General features: G+C 36.6%; 1 protein-coding gene across 2 annotated transcripts in view; it reads right to left on the bottom strand.

The window, feature by feature from the left end:
* The window catches only part of BUB1B (BUB1 mitotic checkpoint serine/threonine kinase B), a 48,153-nt gene that overhangs the window by 12,817 nt on the left and 13,835 nt on the right, over nt 1-21,501 (bottom strand). For both annotated transcript variants that reach the window (XM_072808633.1, XM_072808632.1), the window contains exons 6-14: nt 16,776-16,945; nt 15,067-15,281; nt 14,803-14,894; nt 8,220-8,449; nt 6,079-6,191; nt 4,372-4,487; nt 2,976-3,025; nt 1,796-1,856; nt 1,569-1,674 (exon numbers count right to left, since the gene is read on the bottom strand). In XM_072808633.1, the coding sequence (XP_072664734.1) occupies nt 1,569-1,674; nt 1,796-1,856; nt 2,976-3,025; nt 4,372-4,487; nt 6,079-6,191; nt 8,220-8,449; nt 14,803-14,894; nt 15,067-15,281; nt 16,776-16,945 (1,153 nt within the window). The remainder of the gene's footprint in view (nt 1-1,568; nt 1,675-1,795; nt 1,857-2,975; nt 3,026-4,371; nt 4,488-6,078; nt 6,192-8,219; nt 8,450-14,802; nt 14,895-15,066; nt 15,282-16,775; nt 16,946-21,501) is intronic.

The following is a 21,501-nucleotide window of genomic DNA, read 5'->3' as shown; positions in this document are numbered from 1 at the left end:
GCACATGGTAAAATCTGGGGAAAAAGTTTTGGTTTTTTTTTAAGCTTTTATTTATTTATTCATGAGAAACACAGAGAGAAAGAGGCAGAGACAGAGGCAGAGGGAGAAGCAGGCTCCATGCAGGGAGCCCGATGTGGGACTTGATCCCAGGACTGCAGATCACGCTCTGGGTGGAAGGCAGACGCCCAACCACTGAGCCACCCAGGCGTCCCGGAAAAAGGTTTTATATCAAGAAAACAGCAGACTGTATGTTATAAAAAAACAAAACACTGTGAGGATTCTCCACACAAAGGAAAAATACTGGACAATGTTTTTTCCCCCATCCAATTTCATCTAAGAGTTAGTGGAATAATACTATTTTTCTTCTGGCTTTAGCCTAGAAAAATGATCTGATAATCTGCTATCCTCCTAGCTTTTAAGTCTTCTTCTATGCCAAATGTTGAATTTTTATTTTATTTCTTAAAGATAATTCATGGTCACAGTAGAAAATATGGAATACAAAGTATAAAGTTAAAAAAAAAGGAAAATATTTAAAATATTCCTTTGCCTTTCAAAGATTGATTGATTGATTGATTTAGAGTGAGTGAGTGAGTGAGTGCTGGAGCAGGGGAAGTGCAGAGGGAGAGGGAAAATCTCAAGCAGACTCCCCAATGGGTGTGGAGCCTGACACAGGGCTGGACCCCAGGACCCTGAGATCATGACCTCAGCCGAAACTAAGAGTCAGATGCTTAACCAAATAAGCCACCCAGGTGGCCCCCTTTGTCATTCAAAGTAATACATGTACATGGTTTAAAAAGTCAACTAGTTGAATAGGCTATATTGTGAAAAAGTCTCCCTCCCATACTTGACCCCCCTCTCTACTCCAATTACTACTCCCCAGAGGCAACTGTTGTTACCATACACATATTACCTGGTAGGTTATATACACTTAAGTGCATACACTTGAAAAGGGTTTTAGAGCCATCTGGCTGGCTCAGTTGGTGGAGCACATGACTCTTGGTCTTGGGGTCTTGAGTTCAAGCTCCATGTTGGGTATGGAGCCTACTTAATAAGTTAATACATAAATACATAAATAAATAAGGTTTTATAACAAATGAAATTATAGCATATTTGCTAGTATATTTTAGCTATTATAAATAATGTTGCTATGAACATTCATGTACAATTTTTTAAATTTAAACATGTTTTTAATTATCTTGGATATATACCTTGGAGATAATTGCTAGGTCAGAGATAAATGGTAACTCAATGTTGAACATTTTGAGGAACTACCAAGCTGTTTTCCAAAGTGGCTGCACAATTTTATATTCCTACCAGCATTGTATGAGGGTCCTCATTTCTCTACATTCTCATTTCTCTACATTCTCATCACTTGTTATTTTCTTTGATTATAGCTATCACCAGTGTACGTGACGTAGTATCTTTCCATGCTCTGACTAATGACATTAAGCATCTTTTCAAGTGTTTAAATTTTAAGCTAGTGATTTTAGTTTAACCCTAACTTTGTGAGAATTGAATGAAACAATTCACTAGTCTGCTTATATTAACTTAGGAATACTGTTTCTTACACAAACATCTGGAGATACATCCTCATTGGAGTTGATGCTTTCTGAAGTTTTGAGAATTGCAAAGGGTCTTCGTTGGGCTAAAACCTGTGGGGGAGCTGCAGGAGGACTGCAAAAAAAACATATCCCATTTAACAATTTATTTTTCTGTTCACATAGATAATAGTAACCCTTAACGCATCCTCATTTACAGTAATAGAAGACTTTTGTATCAAAACAAAACTTCAAACCTGGTATTTTCTTTTTCTGAAAGAAGAAATTCATCAAAAATGTAGAAAGGCACACTGGGACCTATAAAAAAAGAAAACAGATTTATGCTTTTAAGAGTAAATGCCTATTCTTTAAGATATCATCATTTAGTATTTTGTACTGTTTGGAAGCAGAAAGGTAACCTGTTTTTTATAATGAACAATTTCAAAGATATAAAAGTAGAGATCATTTAATATCAGTTATCTAAACATGGATGATTGCGTTTCATCTTTATTCCCCACCACTATCACTACTTTCAAACCCAACCCAACTTCAAATTATTTTAAAGCAAATCTAAGACACATCATTTCATTTGTAAATATTTCAGTATGTATTTATAAAAGAGGATCTTTCAAAAAAGCATAATCTTCAAAACATAACCATACCTATAAGGATTAATAATTTCTGAATATCATATATCAATTACAAGATTCACCTTTTACCAAAATTATTTAGCAAGTTTGAATTGGGAATACAGATTCATATACTGTGACTGGTTGAAATACCTCCTAAACCATTTAGATTCTATAGGGTTTGTTGTTTTAGTTTTCTATTGAAGAAACTGGGTTGTTTGCCCCATAATGCTGGAATTTTTGCCAATTACATCCTCCTGTGTTGTTTAACTTGTTCCTCCAGGCTTTGTACTTTCTATAAATTGGTGGTTAGAGTTAGAAGTTTAATCAGATTCTATTTAATTTATTTTAAACTATTAATAGGTAGATATTCATGTTTTTAGCACTTTTAACTTATTTTTAAGTGAAGAGAGAATAAATTTGAGTATATATAGATTTAGTTTTAAACATTTTTTTCTAAAAAAACATTTTTTTAGCTACTGGATACTAGTAATAGGTTTAGCTCGGTATACACCACTAAGGTGGAAGATAATATTTGGTAGTTAATATAAATTTAAATTTTCATTTAAATTAAACATTTTAAAGCACTGAGGAATCTTACAAAAACAAAAAACACTCTTTTAAATGTCTCTCCTATCTCAAATCATATGCTTATAACTGAATTCCATGATTCAAAGACACAGTATTATCTTAGTTCTCCTTTGTCTTCTTGTAACTACCTTTACATTAATTAAGAAAAATATTTATCACATATTATATAATGTGTTTGTTTGGTAAGTTTTTCATGACATTGCCAAATACAGCTCACCTTTAGAATGAGGTTGTTCTTGCCAAATGTTTTCTGCAAGTGAAGTCTCCCTAGAAAGAAACTTATTTTAAAATATGTCCTAAGTACCCACAAAAAGAATTATTTCTTAAAAGTCCAAGATGTTTTTTCATTAAATATAATCTTCACTCTAAGATAAAGAAAATACTCAGGGATGCCTGGGTGGCTCAGCGGTTTGGCGTCTGCCTTCAGCCCAGGGCATGATCCTGGAGTCCTGGGATCAAGTCCCGCATTGGGCTGCCTGCATGGAGCCCGCTTCTCCCTCTGCCTGTGTCTCTGCCTCTCTCTCTGTGTCTCTCATGAATAAATAAAATCTTAAATCTTTAAATCTTAAAGAAGAAAATACTCTATCTAGTACAGGGGTGCCTGAGTAGCTCAGTTGGTTAAGTGTCTGCTTTGGCTCAGGTCATGATCTCAGGGTCCTGGGATCAAGCCCTGAATCTAGAGCCTGTTTCTCCCTCTCCCCACTGCTTGTGCTCCCTCTTGCTATCTCATAAATAAGTAAGTAAATCAATCAATAAATAAAATCTTTAACAAAAAAAAGAAAATATTCTAGTACTGTTGATCCAAATTCTTTAATAGAATTTCAGTCATTAAAATTGTTATAGAAGTATACTTGATAATAGATGTTATAATATTAACAGTATAAGCAGATTACAAGATGGTAAACTCTCATTTTTATCAAATAAGACAAAAAATAGAACACATAAGGATATACTTATGTTAATAGCAATAATCTCTAGGTTGTAGACATGGGTGATTTTCTCTTTAAAAAATTATATTTGGGATCCCTGGGTGGCTCAGTGGTTTGGTGCCTGCCTTTGGCCCAGGACATGATCCTGAAGTCCCAGGATTGAGTCCCACATCGGGCTCCCTGCATGGAGCCTGCTTCTCCCTCTGCCTGTGTCTCTGCCTGTGACTCTGCCTCTCTCTCTCTCTCTCTCTCTCTGTTTCTCATGAATAAATAAATGAAATATTTTTAAAAAATAAAAATAAAAATAAATAATAAAAAATTATGTTTGAGGGATGCCTGGGTGGCTCAGTCAGTTAAGCATCCAACCAACTCTTGATCTCAGCTCAGGTCTTGATCTCAGGGTCATGAGTTCAAGCCCTGTGTTGGCACCATGCTGGGTGTGGAGCCTACTTAAAAAAAATTTTTTTTTTAAATTTAAAAATTATATTTGATTGTTTCTATAAGAAACATGTATTTTTTTAAACAGAAAAAAGTCTTCCCTCATCAGCATCAGAACTTGTGTTGTGACAGAGACTTGCAAACATTATGTCTTGATATTAATAAAAGACTTCAAATCACTGGAGTCAAAGGTTGGTTCTAAATGCCCTTCTATAAGCATCATCTCTTTTACCACTGTGGTCCTACCTGGCACAAGAGTTTACTGGAAAAACAGAACCGGATAGGGCCATTCCTGGTATTTCCTGAGACTCCGAGGCAATTTGTAGTTCAGCTGTCTCCTTTGTAGGCATCTTCTCTTCTTGCTATTTGCATTAAATAAACAAAATCGATGTGTCTCTTAAATCTAGAAAATTCTATTTTCAAGCTTTAGTTTTAAAATTACATTTATCATACTCTTCCCCTAGATACTCACTAATCACATAAAACCATATAAAATATCTATTCAATAATTTACATTACTAGTTTCTGTTGTATTCAATGGAGCAGTGCCAAGCATATACCAATTTCTTTGGGTAACCCCATTTCAATGGAACATGACTAGAATAAAAAGCTGAAATCCAGAAGTTACAAAACAATAGCTTAGAGCCTAACTAAGAAGTCAATAAATTACATCACTTCTAGTGAGACAAGTTCCAATTGAGGTTGTGGGACCCAGGAAATTTAACAAAAATCCCCTACCCCTGGACAAGCAAGAGCAGGACTGACTCCATTTTGTGCTGCACCCGCCTTGTGCTGATCTGCTTATTGCTTAGGGCGCTGCCCCGCCCTAGTCAAGCCTCAGGGCACACCCTAATCGGAAATCGGCTCATTAATAGGTCAGTTCAAAAGGATACTTTAGAGTAAAATGTAATTCAATAGGCCACCTGCGTGTGGACCGACATGACTGTGCAACTTTCTGCATATCCCAGTGGCCACTGGTCCCTATAAAGCTGCTACCCCTCTTAGTTTCAGGGTCCAAGTCCCTGCTCCGCTGTGTCGCGTATGCTTGGACCCAAGTTCGAGCTTGTAAATAAACCCTCGTGTGTTTGCATCGGTGTAGGCTCCTTGGTGGTTTCTCAGATTCGCAATCTTGGGCACAACAAGGTCCCCTGTTAAGTTACTTTCCTGTTGGACTTTGTTGCTAATAGCTATGAAACTACCAGAAATCTGAATGGGGTTTTGGAGGACTTTTATCCTCTATGCTTTTATATTGTTTAAATTTGTTTCAGTAAGTGTAGTTTCCTGCATTAAAAAAAGAGAAATAGGGGCTCGTGGCTGGTGCAGTTGGTTAAACGTCTGACTCTTGGTTTCAGCTCAGGTCATGGTCTCAGGGTTGTGAGATTGAGCCCTATATGGGCTCTGTGCTCAGTGAGGAGTCTGTTTCTCTTCTCCTTCACCCTCTGCCCCTCTCCCTGCTTGTGCATGCTCTCCCTAAAATAAATAAATACATATTTTTAAAAAAGGAGACGGGCGCCTGGGTGGCATGTGCTCAGGGCGTGATCCTGGGGTCCTGGGATCGAGTCCCACATCGGGCTCCCTGCAGGGAGCCTGCTTCTCCCTCTGCCCGTGTCTCTGCTTCTCTTTGTGTCTCTCATGAATAAATAAAATCTCTCTTTAAAAATATTTTTCTTTTAATTTTAAATTAAATTTAAATTTAATTTTTAAATTAAAAAAATTTAAAAAGGGGATCCCTGGGTGGCGCAGCGGTTTGGCGCCTGCCTTTGGCCCAGGGCGCGATCCTGGAGACCCGGGATCGAATCCCACGTAGGGCTCCCGGTGCACGGAGCTTGCTTCTCCCTCTGCCTGTGTCTCTGCCTCTCTCTCTCTCTCTCTCTCTCTCTCTCTATCATAAATAAATAAAAAAAATTTTTTAAAAATTTAATAAAAAAAAAATTTAAAAAGGAGAGAAATTACCTTATCACCCATTCTTTCTCGCTGAGTAGTCTGAATTTCTTTTAGCTTCTTCTCCATCTCTTCAATCTGTTTCTGCATTTCTGCTCTCTTCTCTGCACTGGTCAGTAGCTCAGCTAGAAATGGTAAGGTTGGCTGATGCATTTCATTACTCCTAATAGCAATTTATTCTGTCAAAAACTGTCTTTGCAGCCCATGGCCTCAACAAACATGCTAATATTACAGATGAGAATAATATAAACGAAGCAAAGTCCTCTGCTTGAGCTCTAGGTCTCTATTCTTTTATTTATTTAGTCAATAAGAACCAGAATATCTATGATGTGCTATGCACAATTCAAAGCATTTACGTTTCAGTGGTGCATAATACAAAGTCCTTGGTCATGTGACACTAACATTCAATTTGGGACACACACATACACACACACACACACACACAAATTAATAAGAAAATCAGGGCAGCCCCGGTGGCCCAGTGGTTTAGTGCCACCTTTAGTCCAGGGCATGATCCTGGAGACCTGGGATCGAGTCCCACGTCAGGGTCCCTGCATGGAGCCTGCTCCTCCCTCTGCCTGTGTCTCTGCCTCTTTCTCTTTCTGGGTCTCTCATGAATAAATAAATAAAATCTTAAAAAAAAAAAAAAAAAAAAAGAAAAGAAAATCACTGTTAAAAATTAAATAACATAAAATAGGTGATATAAGAAGGTGTGACTGAGTAGGATGGAGGTCAGGAGCTACTAAAGACCAGTAAGCAGGGAAGATCATTTTAAGAGAGTGAGGTTCATAAAGTTGTAACCTGAATGACAAGAAGCCAGTCATATAAAGATCTGGGGAAATAGGACACGTGGGTGGCTCAGCAGTAGAGCATCTGCCTTCGGCTCAGGGCGTGTTCCTGGAATCCCGGGATTGAGTCCCACATTGGGCTTCCTGCAGGGAGCCTGCTTCTCCCTCTGCCTAAGTCTCTGCCTCTCTGTGTCTTTAAATAAATAAACAAACAAACAAACAAACAAACAAACAAATAAATAAATAAATAAAATCTTAAAAAAAAAAAAAAAGATCTGGGGAAAGATTCTAGGCCAAAGTTGGTGCAAAGGCCTTAATGCAGGAATAAGATCACTGTGTTAAAGGATTCCAGAGAAGGCTAGCATGATTATAGAATAGTAAGAGGGAGAAAAGTAAAAGATGAGGTTGGAGAAGTAGGCAGGAGCCAAGTCATGTATGGATAAGAGTTTGTACTGCATGGTAAGACAATGAGAAAACATTGAAGAATTTTAAGTAAAGTAATGATAGGACTTGGACTTTTTATAAAGATCATCTGCTATTAGTAAAATGGACTGATAAGGCCAGACTTAAAGCAGAAAGTCTAACTGTAGTAGTCTACCTAAAAGATGGTGGTTTGGATTAATAATAAGAATGGTGATAAATGAAAGATTTGGGAATTTTTTTGGTAGTACAGTTGATAGGCTTATTCATTAGATGTAGGGGAATGGTACAGAAAGAGAGATCATAGATGATTTCATCGTTTTTTTTTTTTTTGGCTTAAACCAACTGGGTGCATGGTGTTCCCTTTTACTGAAATGGGGAGGCCTGTGGTGTGTGTATGTGTTAGGGTGTGGCTTTTGGCAGAAATCAGTGAATCTGTTATGGCTATGTTGAGTTTAAAACATCTATTGGAATAGCCAATAGATACAGGTAACTGAATATTAGCCTGGAGTTCAGGTGAAATGTCAGAAATAGAGATACAAATTTGAGAGTTCTCAGCTTGTAAACAGTATTTAATCCATTACCTACTGATAGTTGTAGAAAGAAAAGATAATTGGAATATTCCAGGACTCTATCCTGGGCCTCAGGAAGAGGTCTTTGATGAAAATAGCATTGAAGGAGACTGAGAGGGAATACACACCAAGGAAAAAGCCAAGAGAAGCATTTCACAAACAAGTATTTCATCAATGGTGTCAAATGAAGCCAAGAGGTCAAAAAAGATCCAGACTGATAAATGGCCACTAGATTTGGCAAAAAGGAGGTTTCTGGTGACCATGATCAGAGCTGCTTCACTGAAATTGAGGGAATGCTTGAGAAGATAATGGGTAGTGATGAAGATTACAATTCCCAAGAAATTTTGCTATGAACTAGATCAATACACATTACCTTCCCTTCGCGCTTTTAATTTCTTCCGGAAAACTTCAGCCCGGATCTCTTCAAAGGAGAACTCCCCCACTCCTGCATAAATCTTCTCCTTACAATACATCATCTTCTCTTTCTTCTCCTGAGACTCTTGCTGATGGCTCTGAACTCTTTGCAGGAGATCTCCTTCTTCCTTTCCAGGCTTTCTAGTGCTTAGAATATGGTTTATACTAGGTTCAATTTTACATGGTGTCCTAAAGAAGCAAAATAACTATTATTCATTATACGGGTCAAATGAATTATTTCTTACATGTTTTGACAGAACACAGGGACAATGTCACTATTAAGACTATGTATAATTAAAAAAAAAGACTATGTATAATTTATTTCAAAAAAAAAAAGATTGAGAAAAGAGGCTAAAAAATAATTTACATGGATTATCAATAATTATGTTCTGAGTACTACTCAGTTATGATGAGGAAGGAAATTAGCCATAAGTTAGGGTCATCAGATAGCTTATATTCCTTATAGGTGAAATAAATCTGAATATCATGTTAATCAAACCTAGTATATGAAAATTAACCTATGTAATATAGCCCATTTTCTACTATTTATCACTAAAAACAATTAGAGTGAGGAGGTGATGATGTAAAGTTCAAGGTTCTCAGCTGAGGGGAAAGAGTGAGAGTGATAATACAGGTTCGAAAAGAGTGAAGCATGAAGTACTTCAACCAAAATAAGGCAGATATTCTCAATCCTGGCTATGGACAGAATCACTTATGTATCTTTTCTATTTTTTTTTTTTTAATTTTACTTATTTATTTGGCAGAGAGAGAGAGAGAGAGAGAGAGAGCACAAGCATGAGGAGCAGCAGAGGGAGGAGTATTGGGTTTCCTGCTGAGCAGGGAGGCTTGACCCCAGGACTCTGGGATCCTGACCTGAGCCAAAGGCAGATGCTTAACCAATTGAGCCACCCAGGAGCCCCTATCTTGTATTTTCTTATGTGCCTTTTTACAACTCAAGATATCTGGTCCCAGGGCACCTGGTTTATTCAGTTAAGCATCTGATTCTTGATTTCAGCTCAGGTCATGATCTCAGGATCCTGAGATGGAGACCCACATCTGGCTCCACACTCAGTGTGGAGTCTGTTTGAGATTCTCTCTCTCTCTCTCTCTCTCTCACTCTCTCCCTCTGCCTCGCTGCCTACTCATATTCTCTCTAAACAAATAAAAAAAATTAAAAAAAATTAAAAAAATAGAAAAACAAATATATAAAATCTTAAAAAAAAAAAAAAAAAAAAAAAAGACATTTGGTCACTACCCCAGATCCACTAAATCGGAACCTTTAATGATAGGGTTCAAGCATCTACATACTTAAAAGGCTTCTTCAACTTGGTCAGCCAGATAAAGGATATCTACAAAAATGCCACACAAACATTATACTTAATGATGAAAGGCTGAATGTTTCTCTCCTAAGATCAGGAACAAGATAAGAATGTCCATTCTTGCCACTTCTATTCAAAACTGTACTGGAATTTCCAGCCAGGGCAATTAGGAAAAAAAAAAGAAATAAAGCATAAATTAAAGAAGAAACAAACCATCCAGGTGGCAAATATCTCTATTTGCAGATAACATGATCTTATATATAGAAAATCCTAAGAATCTATAAAAACTATTAGGGCTAATAGTGAGTTCACCGAAGAAGTACGATAGGAAATCAATATATAAAAATCAATTGTATTTGATACACTTGAAATGAATAATCTGAAAAGGAAATTAGGAAAACATTTCTATTTACAGTAGCACCAAAAAGAATCAAGTACTTCAGAATAAAGTTTTGAAAAAGAAGTACGGACAGACACCAAAGAAGATATACAGAAGGCAAATAAGCATATAAAAGATACTCAATATCATATGTTATCAAGACATTACAAATTAAAACAAGGAGATACCAACACACAACTATTAGAATGTTAAAATCTAAAATATTGACAACACCAAATGTTGACAAGGATGTGGAGGTATGAATGAATCCAAATGGTACAGCCACCTTGGAATAGAGTTTGGCACTTTCTCACAAAGCTAAACTTAGTTTTACACTAAAATCCAGCTATATGAGTTGAAAACTTACGTCCACATAAAGCCCTGTGCACAAGTGTTTATAGCAACTTTATTCATAATTGCCAAAATTGGAAGCAACCAAGATGTTCTCCCATAAATAAACATCTACACAATGAAATATCATTCAGTACTAAAAATAAATGAGCTATCAAGCCACAAAAAGACACAAAGAAACCTTGAATGCATATTACTAAGAAAAGCTAGTCTGAAAAGCTTGCTTACTGTTTATTTCCAACTATAGGACTTCTGGAGAAGGTAGAACTCTAAAGACAATATAAAGATCGGTGGTTGCCAGGGATTCGAGGAAAGGATAAAGGAACAGGTGGAACAGAAGAAAGTTTTAGGGCACTGAAACTATTTTATGTGACACTGTAATGATGGACACATGAAAAACTGATAGAACTATAAAACCCTAATGTAAATTATGAACATGGGTTAATAACGGATCAATATTGGTATATCAATTACAACAAATAAACCACACTGATGCAAGATGTTAATAGGGAGAACTGTATACAGGGTTGGGGAGGAGGAAGTATATGGGAACACTCTGTACTTTCTGTACAATTTTTCTATAAACCTGAAATAGCTTAAAAAAATAACATCTCATTTTTTAAATTTTTTTATTTTTTTTTTCATTTTTTTTAAAGTGCAAAACTTGTGTTCTGAAAACTATGAAACACTGTTGAAAGAAACTAAAGAAGATACAAATAAAAGATATTCTATGTCCATGGATCAGAGATGGCATTATTCATTAAATTGATCAACAAATTCAGAGCACAATCTGTAACACAATCCTAGCTGGTTATTTTGCAGAAATTACCAAAATGATCCTAAAATTCAGATGGAATTGCATAGGGACCAGAATGGTCAAAATAATCTTTAAAAAGAAGAACCAAGATGGGAGACTCAAACTTCTAGATTTCAAAAGTTGCAACAAATCTACAGTAATCAAGGATATGGCATAAGGATACACATATAGATCAAGAGAAAAGTCTCAAAGTTAAATGCATACATTATGGTGGTCAGTTGATTTTTAACAAGAATACCAAGACCATTTGGGGCACCTGGTGGCTTAGTTAAGTGTCTGATTCTTGATTTTGGCTCAGGTCATGATCTTGGGGTTGTGAGACTGGGGCCCACATCAGGCTCTGCACTGGGCACAGGCCTGCTTGAGATTCTCTCTGTTGCTCTGCCTATCCCCATTCCCTCTCTGAAAAAAAAAAATAAAGAAAGAAAAAGGAGTATCAAGATCATCTAATGAGGAAAGAAGTTTTTCCCAACAACTGGATATCCACATGCAGAAGAATGAAGTTGGACTCCTTCCTTATGTCATACACAAAACATTAGCTAAGAATGGATCACAGACATAAATGTAAGAGCTAAGAGCTAGAACTATAAAGCTTTCAGAAGAAAACACAGGAGTAAATCTTCATGATCTTGGGTTAGGCAAAGCCTTCTTGGATATAACACCAAAAATATAAGAAACAAAAGAAAAAATATATATAAATTGCACTTCATCAAAATTTTTAAACCTTTTGGGGTTCAAAAGACAACATCAAGAAAGTGAAAAGAAAAACAAAGAAAGTGAAAAGACAACTGACAGAATGGGAAAAAATCTGCAAATCATATATCTGATAAGGAACTTGTACTCAGAATATATAAATTCTTACAACTCAAAAATAAAAAGATAGGGGTGCCTGGGTGGCTCAGTGGGTTGGGCAACCGACTCGATTTCAGCTAAGGTTGTGATCTCAGGGTCATGGGATCAAGCCCCGTGACAGCCTCAGATGTCAGCACAGAATCCACTTGAAATTTTCTCCTTCTTCCTCCCTCTGCCTCTCTCTCCACTCATGCTCACACTCTCTCTCAAATAAACAAATAAAATCTTTTAAAAAATAGACAAATAATCCAATTGAAAAACAGGCAAAAGATTTGAATAGGCAATTCTCCAAAGACATACAAATGGCCAATAAGCCCATGAAAAGATGTTCAGTATCATTCATCATTAAAAAAAGGCAAACCCAAACCATAATGAGATACCACCTCACACCCACTAGGATGGCAAAACCAAAAAACCAAAACCAAAAGAAAGTGAATAAGTGTTGGTGAGGATGTAGAGAAAATGGAGCCCTCATTCATTATGGCAAATTGGGACTGGAAAATGGTGCAGCCTCTGTGGAAAACAGTGTGACAGTTCCTGAAAATGTTAAACATGGAGTTACTTAATGACTCAGCAATTCCCTTCCTAGGTATATACCCATAGGAAATGAAAACATATGTCCACCAAAAAACAAAACAAAACAAAACAAAAAACCCCAAAAAACCCAAACTCCTACACAAATGTTCACAGAAGCGTTATTCAAAATTAGCCAAAAAGTAAAAACAACCCAAACATCCAAAGGGTAGCTGCTCTTGATAAGTTCAGGAACTTGCAAACGGTCTGGTTTGACTATATGCAGGGGAGGAAATTGGAGACGTTAGCAGAGGCCAAATAAAGAATGGTTTTATAACTTAAGGAGTTTTGGTTTCATCCCAAAGGTTACACGGAGCTGTCAAGGAATTCTGATCAGGAAAATGAAACAATGAGATTTGCAATGTAGACTTGTGACAGCATAAAGAATAAAAGGGATAAATAATACTAGAAGTAGAAAGATTAGGCAGGTTGTATTAATCCCAGCAAAGAACAATGGAGACACAGAAATCATAAAGAAGACTGTTAAATCTATATAAGAATAAGAAATATATTTGTAATGGTTACCACTAAACAAGATCAAAATCAAGTAACAAATTAGGGGGAAAAATCTGCAACTCTTATTACAGATTTTAGCTGAATCTTTTATCTTAATCTTTTATCTTAACCTGAAGAGGAAGAGCTCCTGGAACATATCATTAAGAAAAACAAACAAGGCATGCCTGGGTGGCTCAGTCAGTTAAGCATCTGCCTTCCCTTCAGGTCATGACCCCAGGGTCCTGGAATTGAGAGCCACGTCATGCTCCCTGCTCAGTAGGGAGCCTGCTATTCCCTCTCCCCTCTGCTTCAGCTCTCTCTGGCTATCTCTCTCACTCTCAAAAATAAAATCTTAAAAAAAAAAAAAAAAGGAAAAATATAAACTAAAGAAAAATGTTGCAGAGAGGTCAAATAAGACAGTCATGAAGAAGACTTTTATTTTTTTAAAGAATTAATTTGTTTGAGAGACAGAATGAGAGGAGAGAGAGCATTAACAGGGGGAGGGAGAAGGAGAAGCAAACTCCCTGCTGAGCAGGGAGCCTGATGCAGGGCTCGATCCCAGGACCCCAGGATCATGACCTAAGCAGAAGGCAGATGCTTAACTAACTAAGCCACCTAGGTGCCCTGAAGAAGAGTTTAAATAAAAATAAAATTCAACATTTTCTATACCATATTTATTTTGACAGAGTTGAATCCAAAAGTGATTTGAAACATTAAAAAATTAAACATCCACAAATGTGTGCTATCAATTTCTTCAGGTAATCCCTTGTACAGGTTCATAGGATTTTCTTCTTTTCTTTCCATGTTTTTAAAAGATTTATTCATCTGTTTGAGAGAGAAAGAGAGCATTGTGGAGAGGGGCAGAGGGAGAGGAAGAATCTCAGACTGTGCTCAGCTGATCTCATGACCCTGATACTAGCCAGGTACCTCTCCTTGAATTTTCTTAATAATAGCCTCCCTTGTATTGAGCTTTTGTTAGGCAGAATTTTTTTGCTACAAATCTTATTTTTGCATTACCATAGTACCTGGCATATAGTGATGAGGGGTTATAGGTTAGTTATGAGAAAACTCTGGCACTAGGACACAGAATCTGACCCTAGTTTATATGCTCTACACTGCTATGTATTAGACTAAATCTCACACTGCTTGATGACCTATCATTCTTTTTCTTATAAAACAAATACTGAGGATTAGGAAGAAAAAGACATCCAGAAGGAAAGAGCAGTGTAAGAGGAAAAACTATCATAATTTCTAATTACTGTCAATAACAAAGGTAGAACAGGGTACCTGGGTGGCTCCATCTGTTAAGCATCTGCCTTTGGCTCAGGTCATGGTCCTGGGGTCCTGGCAGCCAGCTCCACATCAGGCTCCCTGCTCACCAGGGAGTCTGCTTCTCCTTCTCCCTCTGCCCCTCCCCTACTGCTCATGCTCTCTCTCTTGTGCTCTCTGTATCTCTCTCTCAAATAAATAAAATCTTAAAAAAATAATAATAATAAAGGTAGACATTTCACTCAAATCAAAGTGATTATCTTTGACTACAGCAATGTAAATATAAACCTATGAAGTTTATGTCTCAATAGGAATATTACTAAATGGTCTTTCAGCCATAACATACTCTAAAGAACACAGACATTAAAAAACCACAATTTGGTTACTTTCATTCCCATAAAGAAGAAAATGCCTTTGGGAACCAGGATAGGTGTTTTTGCATACTCTTAATAATTCCCACCTCAGAATATCAGGAAATCAAACTCACATAACTGGCTGTTGTGCAGTTTCTTCAACATATGGAGTAAAACTGGGAAGCAGAGAGGGTACAGTGGTCACAGAAGCTGTACCACCATGAGGCTGGCAATGAAGAAGAAAATGAAAATTACCACAGTTATATATTCTGACACAATCTATGAAGACCATGCCTAATCATTCAGGAAGAATGAAAAGAGATACTAAAAATACTCCTCTACTCTAAATCTGAAGTCTTTGTTAAGTCGGCAAGAAGACTGCATCTAAGAGTCCTTACCCGGTATTCCAAAGGCCTGCCTGTGTTCCAAGGGCCTGCCTGCAGCTCATTTTCTTTGGCTCTGGACACAGGGGGTGCTATCCATGGCTGAACTGTAGGCTTAAACAACTCTGCTCCAGAAGCCTCATCAGCATTTTCATCAAAAATAGTAATTCTGGAATTACTTTGCATCTGTTGAGGAACTGGATTTTGGAGTCTTCTGTTCTGGTTTGAAGCTAGGAGAAAAATATTAAAACTTTATGTGAAATTTGTAATTATCAGGACGCCTGGGTGGCTCAGCAGTTGGCATCTGCCTTTGGCTCAGGGTGTGATTCCCAGAGTCCTGGGATCAAGTCCTACATTGGGCTTCCCACATAGAGCCTGCTTCTCCCTCTGCCTGTATCTCTGCCTCTCTCTCTCTGTGTCTCTCATGAATAAATAAATAAAATCTTTAAAAAAAAAAAAGCTTTAATTATCAACTGAGATGCCAGATAAGGTATATCTAACTTTTCCTAAAATCAAATCATACTACCATAGAAACAGAGATTTTTTTAAGTAATAGTTTAAAAACCTCACATGAATCAAATTAGTAACTTTTTAATCCATTCTGTTTGTTACTTATACTCTCCCTCCTTTCCCTCACCTCTAATCTTTTACTTACAGATGTTAAAAAAAATATTCTGCATCTTCCTTCAGTCATCATTCTAACATTGTCTAGCTTTCTCAGAGACTACACTAACCTAAATCTTCATTTGTCAATTTAAAATTTTTCTTTTAATGGAAATCAGCTGAAATGTGCTGAATCTAAAGAAGACAGATCAGTTCATTTATTAGGGGTGTTCTCTGTAGTAGGGCTCCTTACTACAATCAAGTTTCATTATGATTTGGATGAAATATTCTTTAGGTCTATATGCTCTTTATACCCTAATTCTAGGATCTGCAAGTAACATTTTGTGTTTTTTTTTTTTTTTTAAAGATTTTTACTTATTTAAATAAATAAAAATCAGAGGCAGAGGGAGAAGCAGGCTCCACGCAGGGAGCCCGATGTGGTACTCGATCCCAGGTCTCCAGGATCACACCCTGGGCTGAAGGCGGTGCTAAACTGCTGAGCCACCCGGGCTGCCCAACATTTTGAATACTGGTAAGTTGATAACATAAAAGGAATCAGAAATTGTTTAAAATTCTGTTTTGTATGTCTAACTGCTATAAATATAGTTAGTAAAAGCTTATTGCTCTCTGTACTTTCTGTTCAATCTTGCTCTGAACCTAAAACTTCCCTAAACATAGTAAATTTAAAAAGAAATTTTAAAAAATTGCTTATCATTGATCATCTTTAGGTATACAGAGTCTAATTTCTGACACCAAAAAGCTGAAGATCACATTAATATATTCTCTCAGGCTTTGGTACATGTAAGCTTTACTTTGACAATATGAAGCTATATTATTGCATATCTTCTTTCGACTAACAACTCAAACTCAGAAACTCTTGATGTTTCCTATATATTAAACTTTTCTTAATTAAGACACAAAATTGCTGACATCTTTTGCTTTTACTGCATACTGTAACCTCAGCTCTCTGAAGACTTCTTTTTGCTACCTAGTATTCAGAAAACTAGAAAAAAAAAAGAAAACTAGGACAGTGTCCACATATATATTTATACATTATCTCTACATAATTTGCCTACCACCTGAGACTAAGAGCTTCCCATAATAACACTTAACAAACTTACCCTTGAGGGCACCTCCTACACGGCTGATTGGAGCTCTTGCTGTCTTTTTCCCTTTGCTTTTTAGTTCAGCCAGTGTGCTTCTCTGGGGTACAGAAGGTCCAGAAACTTCCTCCTCCTCTTCTTTCTCAAGTGCCAACACAGTTTGCCGGGACACTCGAGCTTGGAATTGTCTAACAGTAAGAGAAAGGACAATCAACTTTTGGGGAGATGAACACTACTCACTAGAAACAAAATTTCTAATTTGTTAAAACAAGGTAGAGGAAATATAGAGAAATAGCCCAAAGAAAGTGTTTATTCTCTCAGGAATAAAGAAAGCTACCTTGACATCAGAGAAAATTTGGAATAGGATGACTCTTCTTCCTTAAAAGTCCAAGTTTGACCAATTAGCATAGTCTGAAGAGCACCACTAGGCTGATCTGAGGATCAGATCAGGGTGACTAAGAATTTATTAAGATTAGAGTTTCCCATCAATTTTTTAAACTTACAAAATAATTGAAAGAGTAAATGAGCACCCATATATTTTTTCACCTAGATTCACCAACTGTTAATGTCTTGCCATATCTATTTTATTACTGTGTCTCTTGTTCTCTCTATATGCATGTTGCTCACCCTCATATCATTTTTTCCCAAACCGTATGAAATGAAGCTGTATCCCACATGACATTTTACTTTAGCAAAGCTGGCAAGAGTTTAAAGATTAAACTTCCTGTGCTGCTACCAAAGCTTCACATATTATCAAAAGGGTAAAAAACCAGAATAAATTGCAAGTGCTAGCCAAGACAGAGCAAGCCCACGATAGCCTCTTTCTCACTGGGTAAAATGAAAAACTCTAAACAAAATACAAAAAAAGCAACTGAGGCCTCTGAAAAGTAAACAAAAGCAAGTGGACTGTAGAGAGGAGTCAAACTTGAAGAAACAACCCACACAGGGTTGTTTCCTGTTTTTTTTTTTTTTCTTCTCTTTTCTCTTGTGGTTTTAAATTGTTGCAATGATGGTGTGGGAAGCTAAAACCTCATCTTTCTGGCCAAAGTACTGGGAAAAGGGGACTCTGAGGGCCAATGAATGTGGGAGAGATACTGGAGAAGATGAGCTGAAGAAGGGGATCTCCTACTTCTCTACATGAATTGGCACAAGTCCTGGACTCACTCGTAAGCTATGCACTCAGAGGGCAGGTCCAAAGCAGCGCAGAAAAGGCTTTGAGAACTAAACTATGATATAAACTATTGCCCAAGTCCTAGACTAACCCTTGAGCAGCCTACACATGGGATAGACCCAAAGGTCTTGAAAACTGAACTGCTGTTGGAACCACTATCCACATGAGAAAGAACTTGTGATATCTGAAGGTCAGTTACCTACTAAGACAAAAATATCAACATTCCCTAGAGAATATCAACCAACAGAACTCAGAGTCTAATAACATAGTATCAGGATAAATGTCCAGGATATAATCCAAAATTACATGACAGACAAAGAACCAGGAGAACATCATCAGTTCTCAAAGAAAAAGGTAATCAACACATATCAATATCAAGATGACCTAGGTATTGGGAATTTTCAGACAGAGATTTAAAAGTAGGCATTATAATGACACTCCAAGAGATAAAGGTAAAAATATGTGAAATGAATAGAAAGACAGAAGTTCTCAGCAGAGACACAAAAACTATAATGGAAAACAGACCTGAAAAACACATTATCTGAAATAAAAAATTTACTGGATGAACTCACCATCAGAATAGAGATAGCTAAGGAAAAAGTAAATTAACCTGAAGACAAATCAACAAAACTAGCTACTCTGAAGAAGAGAAAGAAGAAAGGTTAAAAAATTTAAAACAAAAACAAAAGAATAAAAAGGAGCTTCAGGGACCTATGGAACAATATCAAAAGGTCTAACATATGTGTAACTCAAGTCCCAGAAAAAAGAGATAAAGGTGCAGAAATTAATGGCTGAAAACATCTCAAATTTTGTGAAAGGTATAAATTTACATGTTCAAAAAGCTCAGTAATCCATTTGCTCATTTAAGCAAATGGCTTAAATGCAAAAGTAATCACACCTAGGCACATCATAATAAATTTCTGAATATCAATGTTAAAGAAAAAAATGTTAACTGCACTCAGAGAAAATCAACACATTACATACAGAGAAGGAAGGAACCATTCTCACAGAAATCATGATTCCAGAAGACAGTGCAACAACATCTTTAAAGTACTGAAAGAAAAGAACCATTGACCCAGGATTCTACATCCAGTTAAAATATCTTTCAGGAATGAGGATGAAATGAAAACATTCTTGGATAAAGAAAAAAACAAGGGAATTTATTTGCCGTAGGCTCCCTCTAAATGAATGGCTAAACAAACCTCTTTAGGTTCAAGGGAAATTATACTAGAGGAGAAATGGAGGAGACCATTTTCCTTCAAAGTTCTCTAAAATATGTAAGGCTGAAAAAAAATATGTAAGGCTGATTTATAACATTGTCTGGTGGGGTTTTCAATGTATGTAGATGTAATACATATCACAAGTATACCAAAAAAATAGGGAAGATCAAGGGATCTATATGGTTATAAAGCTTCTATATTTTACTCAAAGTGGTGAAATATCAACTCTAAGTAGACTGTGAAAGGTCAGGTCTGTTTATAATATGCCCTAGGCAACAACTAAAAAAAAATAGTAACAGACAAAAAAAGCCAATAAATTAAATTAAATTAAAATGAATTACTATAGAATATTCAGAAATCCAAAAAAAGGCAGGAAAGGGACAACAGAGAAACAAAAGATAAAGAACAAATTGAAAATAAATTAGAAGAAAAAAAAAAAAAGAAAAGAAATTAGAAAATAACAGATCTAAATCCAGGACAATCAATAATTAAAGTAAATGTTCTAAATACACCATTTAAAAACAGATACTGTGAGAGCTGAGGAAAAAACAAGACCCAACTATTTGCTGTGTATAAGAAACTCACTTTAAATATAAAGACATAGGATAAAAATGAAAGAAAATCCATACAAAAGCCTGTATCATGAATGTTTGCAGCAGCATTATTTCACAATAGCCAAAAAATGGGCACAACCTAAGTGCTCATTAATTGATGAATAGATAAACAAAATGTGGCATATCCATAGAATGGCATATTATTGAGCAACAGAAAGGAATGAAACACTAATATATGACACAACTATATTCATCAATGATGAACATACTTGAATGAACCTTCGAAACAGTATGCTAAGTGAAAGAAGCCAGTCACAAAAGACCACATAAGGTAGGATTCCATTTATGTGCAAAGCCCAGAATAGGCAAATCTAGAAAGAGAAAGTAGATAAGTGGTTGCCTGGAAGTGGGTGAGTAGGAATGACTGCTAATGAATATGGGGTTCATTTTGGTTTTTTATTTTTTTAATTTTTTATTTATTTATGATAGTCACACAGAGAGAGAGAGAGAGAGGCAGAGACACGGGCAGAGGGAGAAGTAGGCTCCATGCACCGGGAGCCCAACGTGGGATTCGATCCCGGGTCTTCAGGATCGCGCCCTGGGCCAAAGGCAGGCGCCAAACCGCTGCGCCACCCAGGGATCCCATTTTGGGTGTTAAATATGCTCCAAAATTAGATCGTGGTAATGGTCACACAACTCTAAAACCGTTTAAAAATTAAAAAAAAAAAGGGGGAAAAAGATATATCATATACACAAAAGAAAGCGAGAGTGGCTGTATTAATATCAGACCTAGAAGATTTCAAATGTGTATGAACAGGGATAAAGATGACATTGTATAATGATAAGGATCAATTCTAAATGTGTATGCTTCAGAACTTCAAAATATATAAAGCGAAACAAAAGGGACTTAGAGAAGAAATAGACAAATTCATAATAAATAGGACTTGAAAATTCCTCCCTCAGTAACTGATAGAATAAGTACACAGAAAATCAGCAAGGAAACAGAAGACCAGAACAGACTACCCATCAAATTGACCTAAATAACATTTAAAAAAAACCTTCCACCCCTAAGCAACAGAAAATACATCAAATGTCCATGGAATATTTATCAATGACAAACCGTATTCTAGACCATAAAACAACTTAATAAAATTTAATTTTTTTTTTCAAAATTAAACATAGAAATACCATATAATCCAGTAGTTCCACTACTGGGTATTTACCCAAAGGAAACAAAAACATTAACTCAAAAAGATATATACACACTTATGTTTATTGCAGCATTGTTTACAATAGGTAAGATACAGAAGCAACCTAAGTGTTGGGGTGTCTGGGTGGCTCACTCAGTTAAATGATTGCTTTTGGCTTGGGTCTGACCCCAGGGTCCTGGGATTGAGCCCCTTGTTGGGCTCCCTTCACAGCCGGGGGTCTGCTTTTCCCTCTCCCTCTGCTTCCCGTCCCCCCACTTGTGTGTGCTCTCTCTCTCTCCCTCCACCCCTCCCCTCACTTGTGTGTACATGCTCTTTCTCTCTCTCCTTCTGCCCCTCCCTGCACTTGAGTGTGTGCTCTCAAATAAATAAATAAATAATCTAAAAGGGGAAAAAAAAAGAAGCAACCTAAGTGTCTATCAACAGATAAATAGATAAAGACATTGTATATTTATGACCAAGGAATATTATACACCCATAAAAAGCATGAGATGGTGCCATTGGTGACAACATGGATGTACCTAGAGCATATTACCTGAAGTGAAATAAATCAGACTGAGAAAGACAAATAACATAGGATTTCACTCATAT

Source organism: Canis lupus, chromosome 32 (genome assembly GCF_048164855.1).
Source record: "Canis lupus baileyi chromosome 32, mCanLup2.hap1, whole genome shotgun sequence".
Lineage (NCBI taxonomy): Eukaryota > Metazoa > Chordata > Mammalia > Carnivora > Canidae > Canis > Canis lupus.
This window is presented reverse-complemented; position numbering and strand designations above follow the sequence as displayed.